The following is a 21,995-nucleotide window of genomic DNA, read 5'->3' on the forward strand; positions in this document are numbered from 1 at the left end:
TCGTAAGGGTGCAATTTCATCTAGTATGCTTTTGCATCATTTGTCCCATTGTATGAGGTAGTATATGGAGTCTGTTTGTGTTGCCCATTCATTATTGTATATTTGTTGCCAGAAAGTTTTCATGTCTGCTTATGTTTTCATGTCTGCTTGATCTCTTGTGCTGTAGGATGTGTGTTCTAGTATTCGTTGTATACCCTTCTTCTGCCAATGTAGGGATAAGTTTAGTTTGTAGTGGTCGGTCCAGGATGTCTCTGTCCATTTCGTATTTGTTATTGTTAGGTTCTGGTCTGTTGAGAGTTTGTGTGAGATGAGATCAAGTGTGGGCCCTTTGATCTGGGTTGCTTGCATTTGTGGCCATTTGAGATCGCATAAACGGAGAAATTCCTTACATTCTCGTGCGTTGGAGTTCAGGTCTTCTAAGTGAAGGTTGATGTCTCCTAGTACTAGTGTATTGGAGTTGGTTACACATGTGTTTGAAATTAAGTCCATGAAGTTGGTCTGGCCTTCGTTCCAATTACCTGGAGGTCTGTAAAACAAGACACAATTCAAATGATCGCGTAGGGTTTTGTTGTGGATTCTGATTGAGGCAATTTCAAGTTGAGGTATTATGGACTCGGCAGTGGTTTCGGTGGTAAAGTGGGACCAATAGATTAGTGCTGTGCCTCCGCCTCTCTTTTCTTTTCTGGTCCAGTGTGTGATTTTCTATCGTGGAGGGTACAGGTCTAGGATTATAGAGTCCTTTTGGTCATGGATCCAAGTTTCAGTGAGGAAGAGTAGGTTGAGGTTTTCTGACATGATGCAGTCTGTTAGTATTGCTGTTTTATTTACAGCGGATCTGGCGTTGACGTAGCCCACTTGGATTTTTTGCAATGGGTCTTCCGTATTTGGTGTTCAGTGGACTTTTGTTAGTTGTCGTTTCTTTTTTGAGGTGAGTTTGTTTGGACCCTTCTTTCCCTTCTGTTGTGGTTGTTCGCATGTAAGTGTTCTTCCTTTGTTTAGGTTGTTATCAGTTTGATAAGGTGTGATGTATTTGATCTATCTATGATGATTGTGTAGTATGGGTATGATGTTTTCTGCAAGTGGGGTGGTTAGTGTTAAGTGGATCAGTGTTAAGGAGTAGATTATTAGGAGTGCCCCAATCTGCTCTCCTTACAAGCCTGCCTTCTCCAGTTGATCAAATGCAGTGCAAAATGCTCCTTCTCAGGCATGCACAGGATGCTGGGCTTGACGGACCATTGGTCTTTTCCCAGTATGGCAGTGCTTATGTTCTTATGTACATGTTCAGTGAAGACATATTTTCTCCAATTTGTTTTAAAATTTACTACTTTGTAGCTTCATTGGATGCCCCCTAGTCCTAGTATTTTTGGAAAGAGTAAACAAGCGATTCATGACTACCCGTTCTACCTCACTCATTTTATAGATCTCTGCCATATCTTACCCTCAGCTGTCTTTTCTCCATGCTGAAGAGCCCTAGTCGCTTTAGCCTTTCCTCATAGGAAAGCCACCCCCCTTTATCATTTTTGAAGCCCTACTCTGCACCATTAAATTCCATGTCTTTTGAGATGTAGTGACCAGAATTGCACCAAGTATTTGAGCATGGAGCGACACAAAGGTTTTACAACATCCTCATTTTTGTTTTCCATTCCTTCCCTAATAATACCTAACATTCTACTTGCTTTCTTAGATGTCACTGCACACTGACCAGAGGGTTTCAACGTATCAAACAATGACCTCTAGATCCCTTACCTGGTCAGTGACTCCTAATGTGGAACCTTGCATCACTTACGTTCCCGCCCGTAACCTCCGTTCACAGGATAAATCCCTCCTCTCAGTGCCCTTCTCCACCACCGCCAACTCCAGGCTCCGCTCATTCTGCCTCGCCTCACCCTATGCTTGGAACAACCTTCCTGAACCCTTACGCCAAGCCCCCTTCCTGCCCGTCTTCAAGTCTTTGCTTAAAGCCCACCTCTTCAATGCTGCGTTCGGCACCTAACCCTTACTGTTCAGTGAATCCAGACTGCCCCAATTTGACTGCCCCTATCGGACCGACCGTTCACTTGTCTATTAGATTGTAAGCTCTTTGAGCAGGGACTGTCTCTCTTTGTTAAATTGTACAGCGCTGCGTAACCCTAGTAGCGCTCTAGAAATGTTAAGTAGTAGTAGTAGTAGTGATGGCCCGCACTCTGGCTCACATTTCTGTCATCAGTAGGTGTCGGGGTTGGACACCGTGGCTTTCTACAGGGCTCTGAGTGGCTTCCCTGATGTAGTGAGCCACCTGCACTGATGCCTCCAGCACTGGCTTTCCTAGGCACATTCGCATGCTGTGGGCCATGATTTAAGGGACCAGCAGCAGGAGATCAACAGGATGCCTGATGATGACATCATGAGCTGGGGCCCTCATAAGGGATCTTGGGCCTCTCCTGCAGTGCCTTTGCAACAGGTCTATAGCTTCCACCTGGTGTGAGTTGCTACAGTTGGTTCCTGTTCCTGTCTTTTCCTTGGCCCTTGTCTTCCGCCCTTGCTATCGCTCTTGTTCCACTGTGTGTCTCCATATACCTGCCCTTGTTTCTGCTACTGCCTTCCTTGGATTGACATCCTCCCTCGACACCATCTTGGATCCTCCAGTTTGGGACACTCTTTGTCTGGTTTCTCCTCAGAGGCCTGTCTGATATGGGTAACCCTTCAGCATAGCCCTCTGAGTCATTGAAACACGGAAGTCCCTCCACCACTTACAAGGTGGTGTCCCTTCGGAGGGAATGTCATTTAACTTTCGAAGGCCAAGCCTAGGGGTGATTGGAAGTTCTTTTGGGTTGTCTGATTCTTTGTTTGCTGTTTTATATATGAAAAGTGATTGATGAGCACTTTCCTATTGATCATTGACGTTCCCTTTGTACACTGTGTGTAGATGATAGCTTTTATTGTAAACTGCTGTGATCCATTTGACAAAGCACTATATCAGATTCACAATGAAGTAAACTACCTGTTCCACTCTACTCATTATATAGATCTCTATCATACCTCTCCTCAGCCATCTCTTCTCTAATTTAAAGAGCCGTAATCTCTTTACCCTTTTCTCACAAGGGAGTCCTTTTATCCCCTTTATTATTTAGATTGACCTTCTCGGTGCCTTTTCTGTTATATATATATATATATATTTTTTTTTTTTTTTTTTTTTTTTGCAAAGAAGTGACCAGAATTTTTTTAAAACAGTGGTTTCCAAACCTGGTCCTGGAGGCACCCCAGCCAGCAGGTTTTCAGGATACCCACATTGAATATTCATGAGAGATTTGCATGCAGTGGAGGCAGTGTATGCAAATCTCTCTCATTAATATCCATTGTGAGTATCCTGAAAACCTGACTGGCTGGGGTGCCTCTAGGACCAGACTGTCACACCCTGTTACCTGGAAGTGCTTGGGGGGCATGATGGGAGGATGTCTGGCGGTGGGTGGGGGCACAGCGTCTTTTGGGTGACATAGTTCATCTTGGGCGCATCCTCGTGGCGCTGGGTGAGGGCTCCAGCCCTGCACAACGTGATGGCTTGTTGGTGATGTCGGCAACATGTTTCCTTCTGGCTCCGTGGTGGCTTCGGAGCTTCGGCAACTGTTCACTGCCTTTTTGTCCTGTTACTTCAGACCACACTGCCTGCCAGTTCGCCTAGCTGACTTCTGACCACAGCCTGCCTGACCTTCTTCAGTTCATGCTGTCTGCCAGGCTGACCTCTGACCACATTGCCCGCCTGGCTGTCTCCAGATCCTATGACCTGTTGTAGCTTCTGCTGACCTTTGTCTACTTTCGTGTGGCCTGCTCCTCTCCAGTACCACCTGTTCCCAGACACCGACCTTTCCTGGCTGTGGACAAGTCCCACTGGCTGCCCAAACCTGGGGGCTTAACCTCCGGGGTACAGCAGTTGGCTGTGGTGAAGAAGCCAGGGGTTTGTTGACTCTTTATAGTTCTCTGGACTAGGACTTTAGGCTCACTTTCCTCCGCTCCTTCCGGGTAGAGTAGTGCACAGATTTAGGAACCACTGATATAACATATTCAAGTTGCAACCACACCATGGAGTGATAGAGAAGCATTATAATATTTTCCAGTGCTTAAGCAGTTACAGTGGTTACCAGTGCAACACTGAATACTATTTAAGGTATGATGATCATATACCAGACTTTGTATGCTGCTGCACTATATTACTTTAAACATATTTTGTCCATCTACCAGCCAAGACAGGTATTAAGATCAGAGATTGCCATGATGCATCTGTCAACAGATGCTGACACAAGGGCTTCTGCATTAGTGCTGCTGGGAATTTCATTATGGAATTCTCCTCCTGGACAGTTTCGCCTCTGTGATACTCTTGTGCAGTTCAAAAAAATTGTTGAAGACTAAGCTTTTTGTGGCTGCAGTTTTTTTTTTTACTGTTTTGCTGCTGTTGTAGGGACTTTACATAAGTACATAAGTACATAAGTAGTGCCATACTGGGAAAGACCAAAGGTCCATCTAGCCCAGCATCCTGTCACCGACAGTGGCCAATCCAGGTCAAGGGCACCTGGCACGCTCCCCAAACGTAAAAACATTCCAGACAAGTTATACCTAAAAATGAGGAATTTTTCCAGTCCATTTAATAGCGGTCTATGGACTTGTCCTTTAGGAATCTATCTAACCCCTTTTTAAACTCCGTCAAGCTAACCGCCCGTACCACGTTCTCCGGCAATTAATTCCAGAGTCTAATTACACGTTGGGTGAAGAAAAATTTTCTCCGATTCGTTTTAAATTTACCACACTGTAGCTTCAACTCATGCCCTCTAGTCCTAGTATTTTTGGATAGCGTGAACAGTCGCTTCACATCCACCCGATCCATTCCACTCATTATTTTATACACTTCTATCATATCTCCCCTCAGCCGTCTCTTCTCCAAGCTGAAAAGCCCTAGCCTTCTCAGCCTCTCTTCATAGGAAAGTCGTCCCATCCCCACTATCATTTTCGTCGCCCTTCGCTGTACCTTTTCCAATTCTACTATATCTTTTTTGAGATACGGAGACCAGTACTGAACACAATACTCCAGCTGCGGTCGCACCATGGAGCGATACAACGGCATTATAACATCCGCACACCTGGACTCCATACCCTTCCTAATAACACCCAACATTCTATTCGCTTTCCTAGCCGCAGCAGCACACTGAGCAGAAGGTTTCAGCGTATCATCGACGACGACACCCAGATCCCTTTCTTGATCCGTAACTCCTAACGCGGAACCTTGCAAGACGTAGTCCATGTTTTTGTATATGCTCTGCAATTTTATTCTTAATAATAGCCTCCACCATCTTGCCCGGCACCGACGTCAGACTCACCGGTCTATAATTTCCCGGATCTCCTCTGGAACCCTTCTTAAAAATCGGAGTAACATTGGCTACCCTCCAGTCTTCCGGTACTACACTCGATTTTAGGGACAGATTGCATATTTCTAACAGTAGCTCCGCAAGTTCATTTTTTAGTTCTATTAATACTCTGGGATGAATACCATCAGGTCCCGGTGATTTACTACTCTTCAGCTTGCTGAACTGACCCATTACATCCTCCAAGGTTACAGAGAATTCGTTTAGTTTCTCCGACTCCCCCGCTTCAAATATTCTTTCCGGCACCGATGTCCCCCCCAAATCCTCCTCGGTGAAGACCGAAGCAAAGAATTCATTTAATTTCTCCGCTACGGCTTTGTCCTCCCTGATCGCCCCTTTAACACCATTTTCGTCCAGCGGCCCAACTGACTCTTTGGCCGGTTTCCTGCTTTTAATGTATCTAAAAAAATTTTTACTATGTATTTTTGCTTCCAACGCTAATTTCTTCTCAAAGTCCTTTTTTGCCCTCCTTATCTCCGCTTTGCATTTGGCTTGGCATTCCTTATGATCTATCCTGTTACTTTCAGTTGGTTCTCTTCTCCACTTTCTGAAGGATTGTTTTTTGGCTCTAATGACTTCCTTTATCTTACTGTTTAGCCACGCCGGCTGACGTTTAGTCTTTTTTCCCTTTTTTCTAATACGTGGAATATATTTGTCCTGAACCTCCAGGATGGTGTTTTTAAACAGCATCCACGCCTGACGCAAGTTTTTTACTCTGCGAGCTGCTCCTTTCAGTCTTTTTTTCACCATTTTTCTCATTTTGTCGTAATCACCTTTTCTATAGTTAAACGCTAGCGTACTTGATTTCCTAGTTTCACTTCCTTCAATGCCAATATCAAAACCGATCATATTATGATCACTGTTATCAAGCGGCCCTCGTACCGTTACCCCCTGCACTAGATCATGAGCACCACTAAGGACTAAGTCTAGTATTTTTCCTTCTCTTGTCGGCTCCTGAACTAGCTGTTCCATGAAGCTGTCCTTGATTTCATCAAGAAATCTTATGTCCCTTGCGTGTACAGATGTTATATTAACCCAGTCTATATGCGGGTAATTGAAATCCCCCATTATTATTGTGTTGCCCAGTTTGTTTGCGTCCCTGATTTCCTTTAACATTTCCGCATCCGTCTGTTCGTCCTGGCCAGGCGGACGGTAGTACACTCCTATCACTATCCTTTTCCCCTTTGCACATGGAATTTCAATCCACAGTGATTCCAAGGAGTGTTTTGTTTCCTGCAGAATTTTCAATCTATTTGATTCAAGGCTCTCGTTAATATACAATGCTACCCCTCCACCAATCCGATTCACCCTATCACTACGATATAATTTGTACCCCGGTATGACAGTGTCCCACTGGTTATCCTCCTTCCACCAGGTCTCAGAGATGCCTATTATATCTAATTTTTCATTTAGTGCAATATATTCTAACTCCCCCATCTTATTTCTTAGGCTCCTGGCATTCGCATATAGACATTTCAAACTATGTTTGTTGTTCCTAAGTACATCATGCTTAGTACTTGACAGTATTAATTGGCAATCTTTTGTCTGATTTTTATTGTTATTTAAGGATACCCGATCTACTACAATCTCTTTTGCAACCTCACTATCAGGATACTCTATCTTCCCTGTTATGGTGATATCTTTGAAAGATACCTTATCCCGAACCATGCTCTTTTGAGCGACTGTCGGCCTTCCCCCCATTTCTAGTTTAAAAGCTGCTCTATCTCCTTCTTAAACGCCGATGCCAGCAGCCTGGTCCCACTCTGGTTAAGATGGAGCCCATCCTTTCGGAATAGGCTCCCCCTTCCCCAGAATGTTGCCCAGTTCCTAACAAATCTAAAGCCCTCCTCCCTGCACCATCGTCTCATCCACGCATTGAGACTCTGGAGCTCTGCCTGTCTCTTGGGCCCTGCGCGTGGCACAGGTAGCATTTCAGAAAATGCTACCCTGGAGGATCTGGATTTCAGCTTTCTACCTAAGAGCCTAAGGTAGCGATTCCTGAGCTGTAAATTAGAGGATGCATCCAATTCCTATGGGCTTCCTCTCAGTTGCCACACAGGAATCACTAACGTGGTTTTGTAAAAGAAGCCCTTGGGACTCCCCAGTATCTCTCCACACTCGTCCTTCCCTACACCCCTTCCCGTGCACTCCGCTCCATGGATAAATCCTTCTTATCTGTTCCCTTCTCCACTACTGCCAACTCCAGACTTCGCGCCTTCTGTCTCGCTGCACCCTACACCTGAAATAAACTTCCTGAGCCCCTAAGTCTTGCCCCATCCTTGGCCACCTTTAAATCTAGACTGAAAGCCCACATCTTTAACATTGCTTTTGACTCATAACCACTTGTAATCACTCGCCTCCACCTACCCTCCTCTCCTCCTTCCTGTACACATTAACTGATTTGATTTGCTTACTTTTTTTTTTGTCTATTAGATTGTAAGCTCTTTGAGCAGGGACTGTCTTTCTTCTGTGTTTGTGCAGCGCTGCGTAAGCCTTGTAGCGCTATAGAAATACTAAATAGTAGTAGTAGTAGTTGTTGGAGAATGAAACCTTTTTTTTCCATGGTGGCTCCCTCCCTGTGAAACAAATTACTTACAGAAAAATTAAACTGATGCAGAACGATTTTTTTCTGTTTCCAAAGAAAAAAAAAGTCCTTGATTTTTATCTTAATCTATTGGGAGATATGACCAAGTAAATCTGATTTCAGCAGAGTTCTGTGGTCTGAGTAAATGGTAATGATTTTTAGCTTGAAGAAATTCATATTTTACTGTTTCTGGGAGTTTGATATTGGTCTCACTATGGGTCTAGGTTTATTGCATGACAGGTTAACGAGGGAAGGGAGAAGAGAATGAGGTGGGGAAGATGGAGGTGGACTCACTTGTACTGTGGTTTACATTTCTTCTGTGATTTGTTATATGTATTGTAGTTTTAAAATGTGTTTTGTATATAAGAGTAGCCATACTGGGTCAGACCAATGGTTCATCTAGCCTAGTATCCTGATTCCAGCTGTGGCCAATCCAGGTCCCAAGTATCTGGCAGAAACCCAAATAGGAGCAACATTCCATGCTACCAATCCCAGAGCAAGCAGTGGCCTCCCCCATGTCCATCTCAATAACATACTGTGGACTTGTCCTCCAGGATCTTGTTCAAAACTTTTTAAAACAGATAAAACTAACAACTGTTACCACATCCTCTGGCAGCGATTGCCAGAGCTTGTTTAATCTGGCATTTATAATCTGCTTTATCGACAAGTTCTAAGCAGTTGACATTTAACAGTATGGGGCTCATTTTCAAAGCACTTAGACTTACAAAGTTCCATAGGTTACTATGGAACTTTGTGTCTAAGTGCTTTGAAAATACACCTCTATGTTATCAAAAGATAGGTGGTTTTGTGTTTCATCTTCCATGTCTGGTGTAGATGTGGGGCTAGTTTTACTGAGGGTGAGCCAAAATGTTTGTGGAATAACCAAGTTTTAACTGAGCATCTGAAATGCAGATAGTCTGTTATTAATCTTATGTCTCGTGGTAGTAAGTTCCACAGTTCCGCTGCTTTGCCTGTAATTGTCATGTTGTGACTCTTGGGGGCATTCCTGTGATGTTGGTATAACCAGTTTGATTTCCTTGACAGATATCGCATACAATTCAAGCTCCTCCTCCTTACCTACAAGTGCACTCAGTCCGCGGCTCCTCACTACCTCTCCACCCTCATCTCCCCCTATGTTCCCGCCCGTAACCTCCGCTCACAGGACAAAGCCCTTCTCTCAGTACCCTTCTCCACCACTGCCAACTCCAGGCTCCGCTCATTCTGCCTTGCTTCACCCTATGCCTGGAACAATCTTCCTTTACCCATACGCCATGCCCCCTCCCTACCCATCTTCAAATCTCTGCTTAAAACTCACCTCTTCTATGCTGCCTTCGGCGCCTAACCGCTCTAGATAGACAGAATGCCCCTATCCATCCACTCTATCAGATTAACTGTTCACTCGTCCTCTAGATTGTTCACTTGTCTTTAGATTGTTCTCTTGTCTTTTAGATTGTAAGCTCTTTGAGCAGGGACCGTCCTTCTATGTCTAAATTGTACAGCGCTGCGTAACCCTAGTAGCGCTTTAGAAATACTAGTTAGTAGTAGTAGTAGTAATCTTAGGGTTCTTTGGATGAGATGCAGAAGTAGGATGGCTTCCAATTAGGTACCGCATACAAAAGTTCAAGCTTCTCCTACTAACCTACCAATGCACTCGATCTGCGGCCCTTCCCTACCTCTCTACCCTCATCTCCCCCTACGTTCCTACCCGTAACCTCCGCTCTCAAGACAAATCCCTCCTTTCAGTACCCTTCTCCACCACCGCCAACTCCAGGCTCCGCCCTTTTTGCCTCGCCTCACCCCATGCTTGGAATAAACTCCCTGAGCCCATTTGCCAGGCCCTCTCCCTGCCCATCTTCAAATCCTTGCTCAAAGCCCACCTCTTCAATGTTGCCTTCAGCACCTAACCACTACACCTCTACTCAGGAAGTCTAGACTGCCCCAACTTGACATTTCATCCTTTAGATTGTAAGCTCCTTTGAGCTGGGACTATCCTTCTTGTTAAACTGTACAGCGCTGCGTAACCCTAGTAGCGCTCTAGAAATGTTAAGTAGTAGTAGTAGGCCATAGAGCCTTTTAAAATCATTGTTAGTAGTTTGAATTCTATCTGTTCTTTGAGTGAATAAGAATTTCCATATAATTTCATTGAGTGTTCTGTGGTGAAACTTTGATTCACTTCTACTCATTCTATACCACTTGAGTATTATACAGACTACTATATTCTCCCCCCCCCCCCCCCATCTATTTTCCAAGCTATAGAGCTCTAATCTCTTTAGCCTTTCCTTATCATTTTGGTTGCTCAGCTTTGACCTTTTTTTTCTAATTTTACGCCATCTTTTTTTGTGATTGGGCGACCAAGACTGACCCCAGTATTCAAGTTGAGGTTGCACCAGGGAGCGATACAGAGGCATTACACTATTTTTAGTCTTACTCACTATCCCTTTCCTAATATCCTGTTTGCTTTTTTGGCTGCCATCAGCTACTGGGCAGAAGCGTTCAGCGAACTGTGTACAATGAAGAGTACTTTGGGCTTAAAAAAATATGAACTAAGCAAATAAATCACGTGACGTGGACTACAATGCAGTGAGGCAGTCGTGTAATATGCTGGTGCAGGAACCAATGCAATCACGTAAGAAAGTGCAGTAATTATGGACCAGGGCGAAAAACTGATGCTGCAAACAAGGAGCCACAGCATGCAAATGCAGCCAAAATGTGGCAGTGCCAGTTCAGCCCTCGCTCTGCAGGGCCACTGGCCCCAGTGTGATGTTGAGAGCTGCAGGTCCGGTGGCCCCTGGGGCTGGGGGAGGGGTGGCGCGGGGAGCCGGGTGGTCTCGTGCACACACACAGCGCTGCGGGCGGCTCCGGCGCACTCCCCTTTTCCGGATCCCGCGTGCGTCGCCCCGCGCCAGCTTTTGCAGCCCGCCACCGCCGGCTCCAAGCCTCGCGCAGGGGGACAGAACGTCTCGCGAGCCCGCGCCCGCAGCCGGCGCTCGAGCGACCAATCAGCGGAGGCGCTGGAGGCGCGACTCCGCCCACTGGCAGGCCGAGCGAAGGGCGAGCTGCGGCGATTTAAAGGGGCCGCGCACGCTGCTACTACCAGCGAGGGAGGGTCGGAGCGAGTCCGGGTCACCGTCGTCGCCACAGCCCGCGCAGGTATCGGCCGCAGCCCGGCTGCTGCTGCTGCTGCTCTTCGGGGCGGGGAGCCTGCCCGCAAGATGTCTGCCGAGCAGCCGCCTGAGGGTATGGAGGCTGCGTGTGAGGAAAGGGCCGGGGAGGATGAGCGGGAGTGGGGGAGGGGTGGGGGTTACAGGGGTAGGAGAGAGGGAGATGGGGGAGGGGGCGAAGGCAGGAGTGGAAGGACCGATTTGGGGAGGGGAGAGGGACAAGATGTGGGGGCCAAAGCCTTAGGGAAGGAAAAGGAAGGTGGAAGAGTTGGGGGAGGGGCATAAGGGAGGGGGAAGGGTCATGGGGAGGGGGATAACGGTGGACACAGCTGGAGAGGAGATGCAGTAGAGATGGACAGTATGGGATGGAGGGGACTCAGGAGGGTGGGAGGAAGAGGGGTGGGGTGAGGAGTGGAAGAGAGAGAGAAGGAGGGGGTGAGAGGGGAGGGTCTTGGGAGAGCAAGGAAGGGGGTGGGGGAAGAGTCTGAGATCAGGATGAGAGGTGGGAAGGGGAGGGAGAAGGTGAGAAGAGGAAGGGAAGAGGGGAAGAGTCAGGTTGTGAGGGAAAAAAGGATAAGAGGAGAGGTGGAAGAGTTGGGGGAGGGGCATAAGGGAGGGGGAAGGGTCACGGGGAGGGGGATAACTGTGGACACAGCTGGAGAGGAGATGCAGTAGAGATGGACAGTATGGGATGGAGGGGACTCAGGAGGGTGGGAGGAAGAGGGGTGGGGTGAGGAGTGGAAGAGAGAGAGAAGGAGGGGGTGGGAGGGGAGAGGGGAGGGTCTTGGGAGAGCAAGGAAGAGGAAGGGAAGAGGGGAAGAGTCAGGTTGTGAGGGAAAAAAGGATAAGAGGAGAGGTGGAAGAGTTGGGGGAGGGGCATAAGGGAGGGGGAAGGGTCACGGGGAGGGGGATAACGGTGGACACAGCTGGAGAGGAGATGCAGTAGAGATGGACAGTGTGGGATGGAGGGGACTCGGGGGGGGTGAGGAGTGGAAGAGAGAGAAGGAGGGGGTGGGAGGGCAGAAGAGGGGAGGGTCTTGGGAGAACAAGGAAGGGGGTGGGGGAAGGGGAAGAGTCTGAGATCAGGATGAGAGGTGGGAAGGGGAGGGAGAAGGTGAGAAGAGGAAGGGAAGAGGGGAAGAGTCAGGTTGTGAGGGAAAAAAGGATAAGAGGAGAGGGGGACGAGTTGTGGGAGGGGCATGGGGGAGGGGCATAAGGGAGGGGGAAGGGTCATGGGGAGGGGGATAACGGTGGACACAGCTGGAGAGGAGATGCAGTAGAGATGGACAGTGTGGGATGGAGGGGACTCGGGGGGGGGGTGAGGAGTGGAAGAGAGAGAGAAGGAGGGGGTGGGAGGGGAGGGTCTTGGGAGAGCAAGGAAGGGGGTGGGGGAAGAGTCTGAGATCAGGATGAGAGGTGGGAAGGGGAGGGAGAAGGTGAGAAGAGGAAGGGAAGAGGGGAAGAGTCAGGTTGTGAGGGAAAAAAGGATAAGAGGAGAGGTGGGTTGGGGGAGGGGCATAAGGGAGGGGGAAGGGTCACGGGGAGGGGGATAACGGTGGACACAGCTGGAGAGGAGATGCAGTAGAGATGGACAGTATGGGATGGAGGGGACAGGAGGGTGGGAGGAAGAGGGGTGGGGTGAGGAGTGGAAGAGAGAGAGAAGGAGGGGGTGGGAGGGGAGAGGGGAGGGTCTTGGGAGAGCAAGGAAGGGGGTGGGGGAAGGGGAAGAGTCTGAGATCAGGATGAGAGGTGGGAAGGGGAGGGAGAAGGTGAGAAGAGGAAGGGAAGAGGGGAAGAGTCAGGTTGTGAGGGAAAAAAGGATAAGAGGAGAGGTGGAAGAGTTGGGGGAGGGGCATAAGGGAGGGGGAAGGGTCATGGGGAGGGGGATAACGGTGGACACAGCTGGAGAGGAGATGCAGTAGAGATGGACAGTGTGGGATGGAGGGGACTCGGGGGGGGGGGGGGTGAGGAGTGGAAGAGAGAGAGATGGAGGGGGTGGGAGGGGAGGGTCTTGGGAGAGCAAGGAAGGGGGTGGGGGAAGAGTCTGAGATCAGGATGAGAGGTGGGAAGGGGAGGGAGAAGGTGAGAAGAGGAAGGGAAGAGGGGAAGAGTCAGGCTGTGAGGGAAAAAAAGGATAAGAGGAGAGGGGGACGAGTTGGGGGAGGGGCATAAGGGAGGGGGAAGGGTCACGGGGAGGGGATAACGGTGGACACAGCTGGAGAGGAGATGCAGTAGAGATGGACAGTGTGGGATGGAGGGGACTCGGGGGGGGGGTGAGGAGTGGAAGAGAGAGAAGGAGGGGGTGGGAGGGCAGAAGAGGGGAGGGTCTTGGGAGAACAAGGAAGGGGGTGGGGGAAGGGGAAGAGTCTGAGATCAGGATGAGAGGTGGGTAGGGGAGGGAGAAGGTGAGAAGAGGAGGGGAAGAGTCAGGTTGAGTGAGGGAAAAAAAGGATGAGAGGGGAACGAGTTGGGGGAGAGGGCAGAGTCTGAGGTCAAGGACAGATAGAAAGGGAGAGGGACAAAGGGTGGGGAGAGATGGGGAGGGATAAGAGTAGGTGGGAAGAGTTGGAGTGGGGAGACAGAGATGCAGATGGGTAGGGCATGGGATGAGCAGGGGGGGTGATAAGAGTCAGGAAGAGGGAGGGAGGGAATAATGATCAGAGAAGGGAGAGGGATAAGGATCATGGATCAAGCTGGGGGAGGCTGAGTAACAAAGGTGAGTGAAGAGCTGGGGGAGAGGAATGGAACGAGGGTTATGGGAGAGCTAGAGGACGGAAGACAAGTCGGGAAGTGGGAAGGAAAAGGGGCAGAGGCAAAGGGAGAAGAGCTGAGGAGGGTGAAAGACGAGGGTTAGGGGACATTTAAGGAAGAAGGAGGTGAATGAGGGAGAGTAGGGGTGAAGAGAGATACAAAGCTCGGGGGTAAGAGTTAAAGATTGGGGTAAGAGCTGGAATAGGGGAGAAAGGTTGATTGAGAGAATGGGTGAGGAAGATCTCGGGGAGTGAGAGAAGGATAGCAATCATGGAAGGATGGGTAGAGAAATGGGATAAGGGTTTGGAAAAACTGGGGGATGGGGAGAGAATAAAATTAGAGCTGGGGAGGGAAAGATGGACAGGGGCAGGAGAACAGCTGGGAGAAGGGGAGGAGCAAGGGTTGTGTGAGATTTGGGGAAGGGGAATAAGACAAGGGTCAAAGAAGAGCTGAGAGTTGTGGAGAGAGGGTCCAGGCCAGGGAAATGTATTTGTGAGAGCAATGCAAGGGTTTTGGAAAGAGATAAAGGAAGTGTTCTCAGGGCCACTGACTGCCCAGCTAACGTATTCTGATGAGCTGACATAGTTTTAAATCACATGCATTACCCAAGTGACATATGTATTTAAGAGCTTGGCCCCCTCCCTCTGTCCCTCTCTTCTTCTTCCCCTTGTCTATGATATGGCCTCTCTCTGGTCTACTTTAAAACTTGTCTTCCAGAATTTGCCAGCAGTGGCAGCAATTTACACAAGCTGTCCATGACCAACTTCAGAGCCTTCCCTCTAAAGCAACTTCCTGTTTCTGTTTGGGCGGGACACAGCAGATGGAAGGCTCTGGGGTTAGCTTCCGGTACCATGTGTGAATTGCTACTGCTGCTGGCAACTTCTAGAAGTAAAGGCAAGTTTTAAGAGAGACTGGAGGGGTTGAGAGAGAGGAGGAGAGGCTGAATTACAGGCAGGGAGAAAGGAAGGAAGGAAGGAAAGAAGCTGGATTGCAGGTGGTGGGAGGGGAATTTAGGGAGAGTTTCTTGACCTGGGGGTTGAGAGGAGGGAGAAAGATGCTGAACAGTGGGGAGGAGGGGGAGAACAGCAGGAAAGAGAGGGAAAGATGCTGGAACATGGGAGGAGGAGAAGGAGGAGATGCTGGCTACAAGGGGAGGGGGAGATGCTGTGAATGGTGGGATCATGTGAGAGAGGTCATGAGGTCTTATCAAGGAGATAAGTGAGAAGGAGGATGGTGAGTAAGAAGGGTAGAAATGTGTTAATGAGGAATATATGAAAGAGAGAAAGGAATAGGAGGCTGGGAAAGGAGCAAGAGAAGGGATATGGGAGACCTAAGGGGTAAGAATGTAGGTGAAAAGTTATATGAATGAGATGGAGGGTTCAGGGTTAGAAAGAGAGTGAAATTTTGAGTGGCCAGAGAGACAGAAAAAGAAAGGGAGGAAAGAACTAAAAGGGAATAAGACTAGTATTTCAGAGAGAGATGTAGTGAGGGAATGGAACAAGACAGGAGGAGAGGAGAAATGACAAATGGACAACAGTCACTGGAAAGAGTTAGCAAAAGACAGGCAGAAAAGAAACTGGAGCCGACATTATTGAAAAATAAAATGTCCAGACAGCAAAGGTAGAAAAAAAGTGTTTTATTTTGAATTTATTAACTGGAATACATAAGTTCTGGGGAATGTACATTGCAGATGTGCTTGTACTGTGTTCAGTGCAATAGGAAATGCATTTCTGTTTGTTTTGCCACCGTTGAGGAACATGATGACTTTGATTTTTGGGGGTTCCTAGTTCAAGTTTTTCTTTGTGTTTCTGTTTCTAATTTGTGATCCCTTGTTCTGTATTTGGTGAGAGTCTGTCTATACTTTGCATGTGACCAAGGTTCAATCATTCTGCTTGCCTGTAGTTTTTGTGTAGAGAGCTGTAGCAGTCCGTTATTTTATCAGAAGTAGGATGTATTGGTCTTCTAAGGTTTAATGTAATGTTTGAAGTGCTGCCTATTTACAGGTAGAGGGTCTTGCCGTGTGAATCACAGGAATTAGTGCTATATTATTCTTGTATGGCAGGTTTACTACATGTATGCTGTCAGGATTTTTTTCAGGGTTTGTTTGATTTGTCTACAAGGAAAACAGGAGAAAACCTTTCCGAAGAACACACGATGCAACAACAGAAAGTAGAAGGTGACTCATGACTCTCAAGACAGGAGTAGTACATTAACAGCCTTTATTAAGGCACCAAAGTAAGACCTGATATGGATCTGTGTTTCAGTGGACTTGCTGCCTGCCTCAGGGGTCACAGCTACCTGGCAGATCCTTTTGCTTTGTGTGTGTGTGTGTGTGTATATATATATATATATATATATATATATATATATATATATATATATATACATACATGCACACACTAGGAAAAAAGGCCCGTTTCGGACTCAAATGAAACGGGCGCTAGCAAGGTTTTCCTCGGAGCGTGTGTGTTTTACAGAGTGTGTGTGACAGAGAGAGTGAGACTGTGTGCGAGAGTGTGTTTGTGTGTGAGAATGAGAGTGTGTGCCAGGGGCCCTCCCTCCCAGCTTCAGGGTCCACCCACCCCCCCTCCAAGTTCCAGGGTTGTTGCCCCCCCTCCCTCCCAGTTTCTGGGTCCGCCTGCCCCCCCCCAAGTTCCTGGGTCCACCCTCCTACCCACCCAGTTCCAGAGTTGTTGCCCCCCTCTCTCCCTCTCAGTTCCAGGGTAGTTGCCCCCCTCTTCTCCTCCCCCCCCCCCCAGCCACCCCGCAATGTTTAAATGAAAAATTAGGGAGCTGTGAGTGTGTGTGTGTGTGAGAATGAGAGTGAGAGTGTTTGCCAGGGGCCCCCTTCCTCCCTCCCTCCCTCCCTCCAAGTTCCAGGGTCCGCCCTCCCACCCACCCAGTTCCAGGTTCGTTGCCCCCCCTCTCCCCCTCCCTCCCAGTTTCTGGGTCACCCCCCCTCAAGTTTCAGGGTCCGCCTGGCCCCCTTTCTAGTTCCATGGTCATTGCCCCCCTCTCTCCCTCCCTCCCAGTTCCAGGGTAGTTGCCCCCCCTCTTTCCCACCCCCCCTCCAGCCACCCTGTGATGTTTAGTTGAAAAATAATGGAGCTGTGTATTTTAACCAAACGCACCTGCTATGTTGTGAAGCTGACTCCGTGGCTTCATTGAAGTTAAGGGTTGGTAAGGTTCGTTGGATTCGTCAGTCTGTTACCATGTCTGTCGGCCCTGCCCTCGTGCCTCTGATAGGTCCGCCGCCCTTGACGTCAAAACGTGATGACGTTGAGGGCAGCGGACCTATCAGAGGCGCGAGGGTGGGGCCGAGAGAGATGGTTACAGATTCACGAATCAGACGAACCTTACGACACCTTCATCATTGAAGCCACGGAGTCAGCTTCAGAACGTTGGAGGTGCTTTTTATTATAGTAGATATATACACACAATACATAAGGTACCATACAGAGAACAGTGGCTTAACCAAGTCTTGTGACCCCTAAGCAGGTGGCAAGTCTGCTGAAACACTGACCTACACTGACCTGTGTCGGGTCTTACTTTGGTGGCTTAATAAAGACTCTTTATCTGATACTCCCGTCTTGAGAGTCATACAGTGGTGGAAATAAGTATTTGATCCCTTGCTGATTTTGTAAGTTTGCCCACTGACAAAGACATGAGCAGCCCATAATTGAAGGGTAGGTTATTGGTAACAGTGAGAGATAGCACATCACAAATTAAATCCGGAAAATCACATTGTGGAAAGTATATGAATTTATTTGCATTCTGCAGAGGGAAATAAGTATTTAATCCCTCTGGCAAACAAGACCTAATACTTGGTGGCAAAACCCTTGTTGGCAAGCACAGCGGTCAGACGTCTTCTGTAGTTGATGATGAGGTTTGCACACATGTCAGGAGGAATTTTGGTCCACTCCTCTTTGCAGATCATCTCTAAATCATTAAGAGTTCTGGGCTGTCGCTTGGCAACTCGCAGCTTCAGCTCCCTCCATAAGTTTTCAATGGGATTAAGGTCTGGTGACTGGCTAGGCCACTCCATGACCCTAATGTGCTTCTTCCTGAGCCACTCCTTTGTTGCCTTGGCTGTATGTTTTGGGTCATTGTCGTGCTGGAAGACCCAGCCACGACCCATTTTTAAGGCCCTGGCGGAGGGAAGGAGGTTGTCACTCAGAATTGTACGGTACATGGCCCCATCCATTCTCCCATTGATGCGGTGAAGTAGTCCTGTGCCCTTAGCAGAGAAACACCCCCAAAACATAACATTTCCACCTCCATGCTTGACAGTGGGGACGGTGTTCTTTGGGTCATAGGCAGCATTTCTCTTCCTCCAAACACGGCGAGTTGAGTTCATGCCAAAGAGCTCAATTTTTGTCTCATCTGACCACAGCACCTTCTCCCAATCACTCTCGGCATCATCCAGGTGTTCACTGGCAAACTTCAGACGGGCCGTCACATGTGCCTTCCGGAGCAGGGGGACCTTGCGGGCACTGCAGGATTGCAATCCGTTATGTCGTAATGTGTTACCAATGGTTTTCGTGGTGACAGTGGTCCCAGCTGCCTTGAGATCATTGACAAGTTCCCCCCTTGTAGTTGTAGGCTGATTTCTAACCTTCCTCATGATCAAGGATACCCCACGAGGTGAGATTTTGCGTGGAGCCCCAGATCTTTGTCGATTGACAGTCATTTTGTACTTCTTCCATTTTCTTACTATGGCACCAACAGTTGTCTCCTTCTCGCCCAGCGTCTTACTGATGGTTTTGTAGCCCATTCCAGCCTTGTGCAGGTGTATGATCTTGTCCCTGACATCCTTAGACAGCTCCTTGCTCTTGGCCATTTTGTAGAGGTTAGAGTCTGACTGATTCACTGAGTCTGTAGACAGGTGTCTTTCATACAGGTGACCATTGCCGACAGCTGTCTGTCATGCAGGTAACGAGTTGATTTGGAGCATCTACCTGGTCTGTAGGGGCCAGATCTCTTACTGGTTGGTGGGGGATCAAATACTTATTTCCCTCTGCAGAATGCAAATAAATTCATATACGTTCCACAATGTGATTTTCCGGATTTAATTTGTGATGTGCTATCTCTCACTGTTACCAATAACCTACCCTTCAATTATGGGCTGCTCATGTCTTTGTCAGTGGGCAAACTTACAAAATCAGCAAGGGATCAAATACTTATTTCCACCACTGTAAGTCACCCTGTACTTTGTGTTGCATTTTGTGTGATCTGTGCCTGGTAGTGGAGAGATTTTTGTTGTTATCGCTCAGGTAACATGAGGATCAGAATTTCCTTAGCTTCCTTACCAGACTAGTCCAGAACCTGTGGGTGGTGATAGGTGGGCTGTGCAGCTCTTGCACTGGATACTGAACCAGCACCTGACCCAGTTGGAGAACTGGGCATTAGTTGAGCAGAGGGGTACCTTACTTAGAGCAAATTCAATTTGGTATGGAGCAAGGATGATACTATTAGGAGCTAGAGTTTATCTATTCCCCCCCCCCCCCCCCCCCCAATTCACTGTTGTTTTGTACCTTCCCAAAGGGAATTAAATTGGATGGAAAGTTTCTTCCTTGCCTCAAGACATCAGAAGAGCTCTGCAGTGTTTGTTCCAGGTTTTCACTAGCATTTAGCAGAAACAGGTCAAAGTATGCACCCTTACTGTGAGGAGGGATGATTTGCTTTCTTCAGCTAGTCCCGAGGGAGCTTCAGTTAGAGGCTGAGTCTTCAGGCTGAGGACAGTGTTTCTTCCAGAGTGCTAGGCTGAAGCACTGGCAGCATCCATAAATTTAGTCTCATGGCTCACATGATGTCCTTACAAAGTTCTCTGCTGGTCACTGCTCTGCTAGAGCTATGAGTGTAGTCTGCTCTTGGAGTTCTTAGTGTGGTGCAGTATAAAGTGGTGGCTTTGGTTCAGCATGATGAGATGTCAGCCTTGAAACTTCCATTTGAATAATAATGTCAGATACCAGCCTGTTGACTGGGATGCAGTATATCAGCGTCAGGTGGCCCAAAGAACTTGGTCTTAGTCCATATCTTTCAACTCTCTGGAGCTTTCCGCAGGTTCAAAGTTCAGTTTAACTTTTCAAAGTTTTTTTTTTTATTTTTTATTTTTACGGGCGATATGTATATTTATTTGAACTATTTATTTCCTAACCAACCCACTGTTCTAGGTGAGTTACAATAAACCATACATAAAATGAGTATTATGATAATGACTATTCTCCGAGGACAAGCAGGCTGCTTGTTCTCACTGATGGGTGACGTCCACGGCAGCCCCTCCAATCGGAACACTTTACTAGCAAAGGCCTTTGCTAGTCCACGCGCCCATGCGCAGCGCGCATGCGCGGCCGTCTTCCTGCCCGAACCGGCTCTTGTTCGTCAGTCTTCTTTTGTCTGCGCTCGGTACGGTCGTGTTTGCGCCGTTCGCGCCCCTTAAGTTGACCCTCGCGCGTCTTTTGACTTTTTTGCTCTAAAAAAAAAAAAAAAAAAAGAAAAAAAGGGATTTCGGAGAAGGGCCTTTCGGTCTTTTTCCCTTCCCCGTATTTCTAGTTTTTGGCCCCAATAAGTTTTCTTTCGTTTTCGGGGTAGGCCCCTTTGAGGCCTCGGGTCGAGTTTTTTCTCCCCCTCTTTTTGGTGCCTTACCGCAATTACGAGTTTTGATTTCGGCGGCGTGATTTTTCCGCCCATGTCATCGAAGTCTCCCAGCGGCTTCAAGAAGTGCACCCAGTGCGCCTGGGTAATCTCGCTCACTGATAGGCACGCGTCGTGTCTTCAGTGTCTGGGGGCTGGGCACCGCCCGCAGGCCTGTAGTCTTTGCGCCCTTTTACAGAAAAGGACTCAGGTAGCGAGATTGGCCGAGTGGAACGTTTTGTTCTCTGGCTCTTCGTCGGCACCGGGAGTATCGAGTGCGTTGACAGCGTCAAGACCTCCGCCCTCGGCCGCGACTGTATCCATTGCATCGAGGCATCGACCTTCTGCATCGTCGGGGCCGAGACATCGGAAGGCTGCGTCGGCGTCGGTGGTACCGGGACCTCCACTAGTGCTGATGTCATCGGAATGTGGTGCTTCGTCTGGAGTGCAGGTGAGGGCTGTCCATTCCCCTGCTGGTGGCGGTGAGCCTTCGGTTGGGTCTCCCCCTACCCTGAGGGCTCCTGCGGTACAGCCCCCCCCCCCCGAGTCCGACCTTCTTCGGCCTCGGCCCCGAGGAAGCGAAGGCTGGATTCTACGTCCTCGTCGGTACCGGGAAGCTCCGGTGACATGCTTCGTTTGAAAAAGTCAAAGAAGCATCGACACCGGTCTCCTTCCCGCATCGGTACCGAGAGCTCTGGGTCGCCGAGGGAGTCGGCACCCAGCAGGCATCGGCACCGGGAGGACTGCTCACCCTCTGTTCAGGAGGTGTCGATGCGCTCCACCTTGGACAGCCCGGAACAGCCTCCACGCCCGGAACAGACTCTGACTTCGACTCCTGCATTGGCTTCCATGTCTTTCTCCACAGCCGCCCTGCACGAAAGTCTCCGGGCCGTTCTCCCAGAGATCCTGGGAGAGCTGTTGTGCCCTTCCCCTCCGGTACCGGGGGTGCTTGCGCCACCGGTACCGTCGAGTGAGGCGCCGGCTGGCCCCTTGCCCGGGGTGAGGTCTCCGACATCGGTGCCGCTTGCGGTACCGACTGCTGTCGCCTCCCAGGAAGGCTCCTTGACGACGTCGGCGGAGGGAGCTTCGCCGGTGCGGGCGAGGGAGTCTACCTCTCGACGCTCCCACCGTGGCCGTGGTTCCACGGAGTCGAGCCGGGCACGGCTTCAGACACAGGTTCGTGAACTTGTCTGATACCGATGGTGAGGCCTCGTGGGAGGAGGAGGAGGACATCAGATATTTCTCTGACGAGGAGTCTGATGGCCTTCCTTCTGATCCCACTCCGTCCCCTGAAAGGCAGCTTTCTCCTCCCGAGAGTCTGTCTTTTGCGGCCTTTGTCCGGGAGATGTCTACGGCCATCCCCTTCCCGGTGGTTGTGGAGGACGAGCCCAGGGCTGAAATGTTTGAGCTCCTGGACTATCCTTCTCCACCCAAGGAAGCGTCCACGGTACCCATGCATCATGCCCTAAAAAAGAC

General features: G+C 48.9%; 1 protein-coding gene across 1 annotated transcript in view; it reads left to right on the forward strand.

The window, feature by feature from the left end:
* Positions 1-11,067: 11,067 nt before the first annotated feature.
* The window catches only part of ZMYM3 (zinc finger MYM-type containing 3), a 271,782-nt gene continuing 260,854 nt past the window's right edge, over positions 11,068-21,995 (forward strand). Inside the window, 1 exon segment of the mRNA XM_030209787.1 lies at positions 11,068-11,211. Within this exon segment, the coding sequence (XP_030065647.1) occupies positions 11,187-11,211 (25 nt within the window). The 5' untranslated portion in view covers positions 11,068-11,186.

The sequence above is a fragment of the Microcaecilia unicolor genome, chromosome 7 (genome assembly GCF_901765095.1).
Source record: "Microcaecilia unicolor chromosome 7, aMicUni1.1, whole genome shotgun sequence".
Classification (NCBI taxonomy): domain Eukaryota; kingdom Metazoa; phylum Chordata; class Amphibia; order Gymnophiona; family Siphonopidae; genus Microcaecilia; species Microcaecilia unicolor.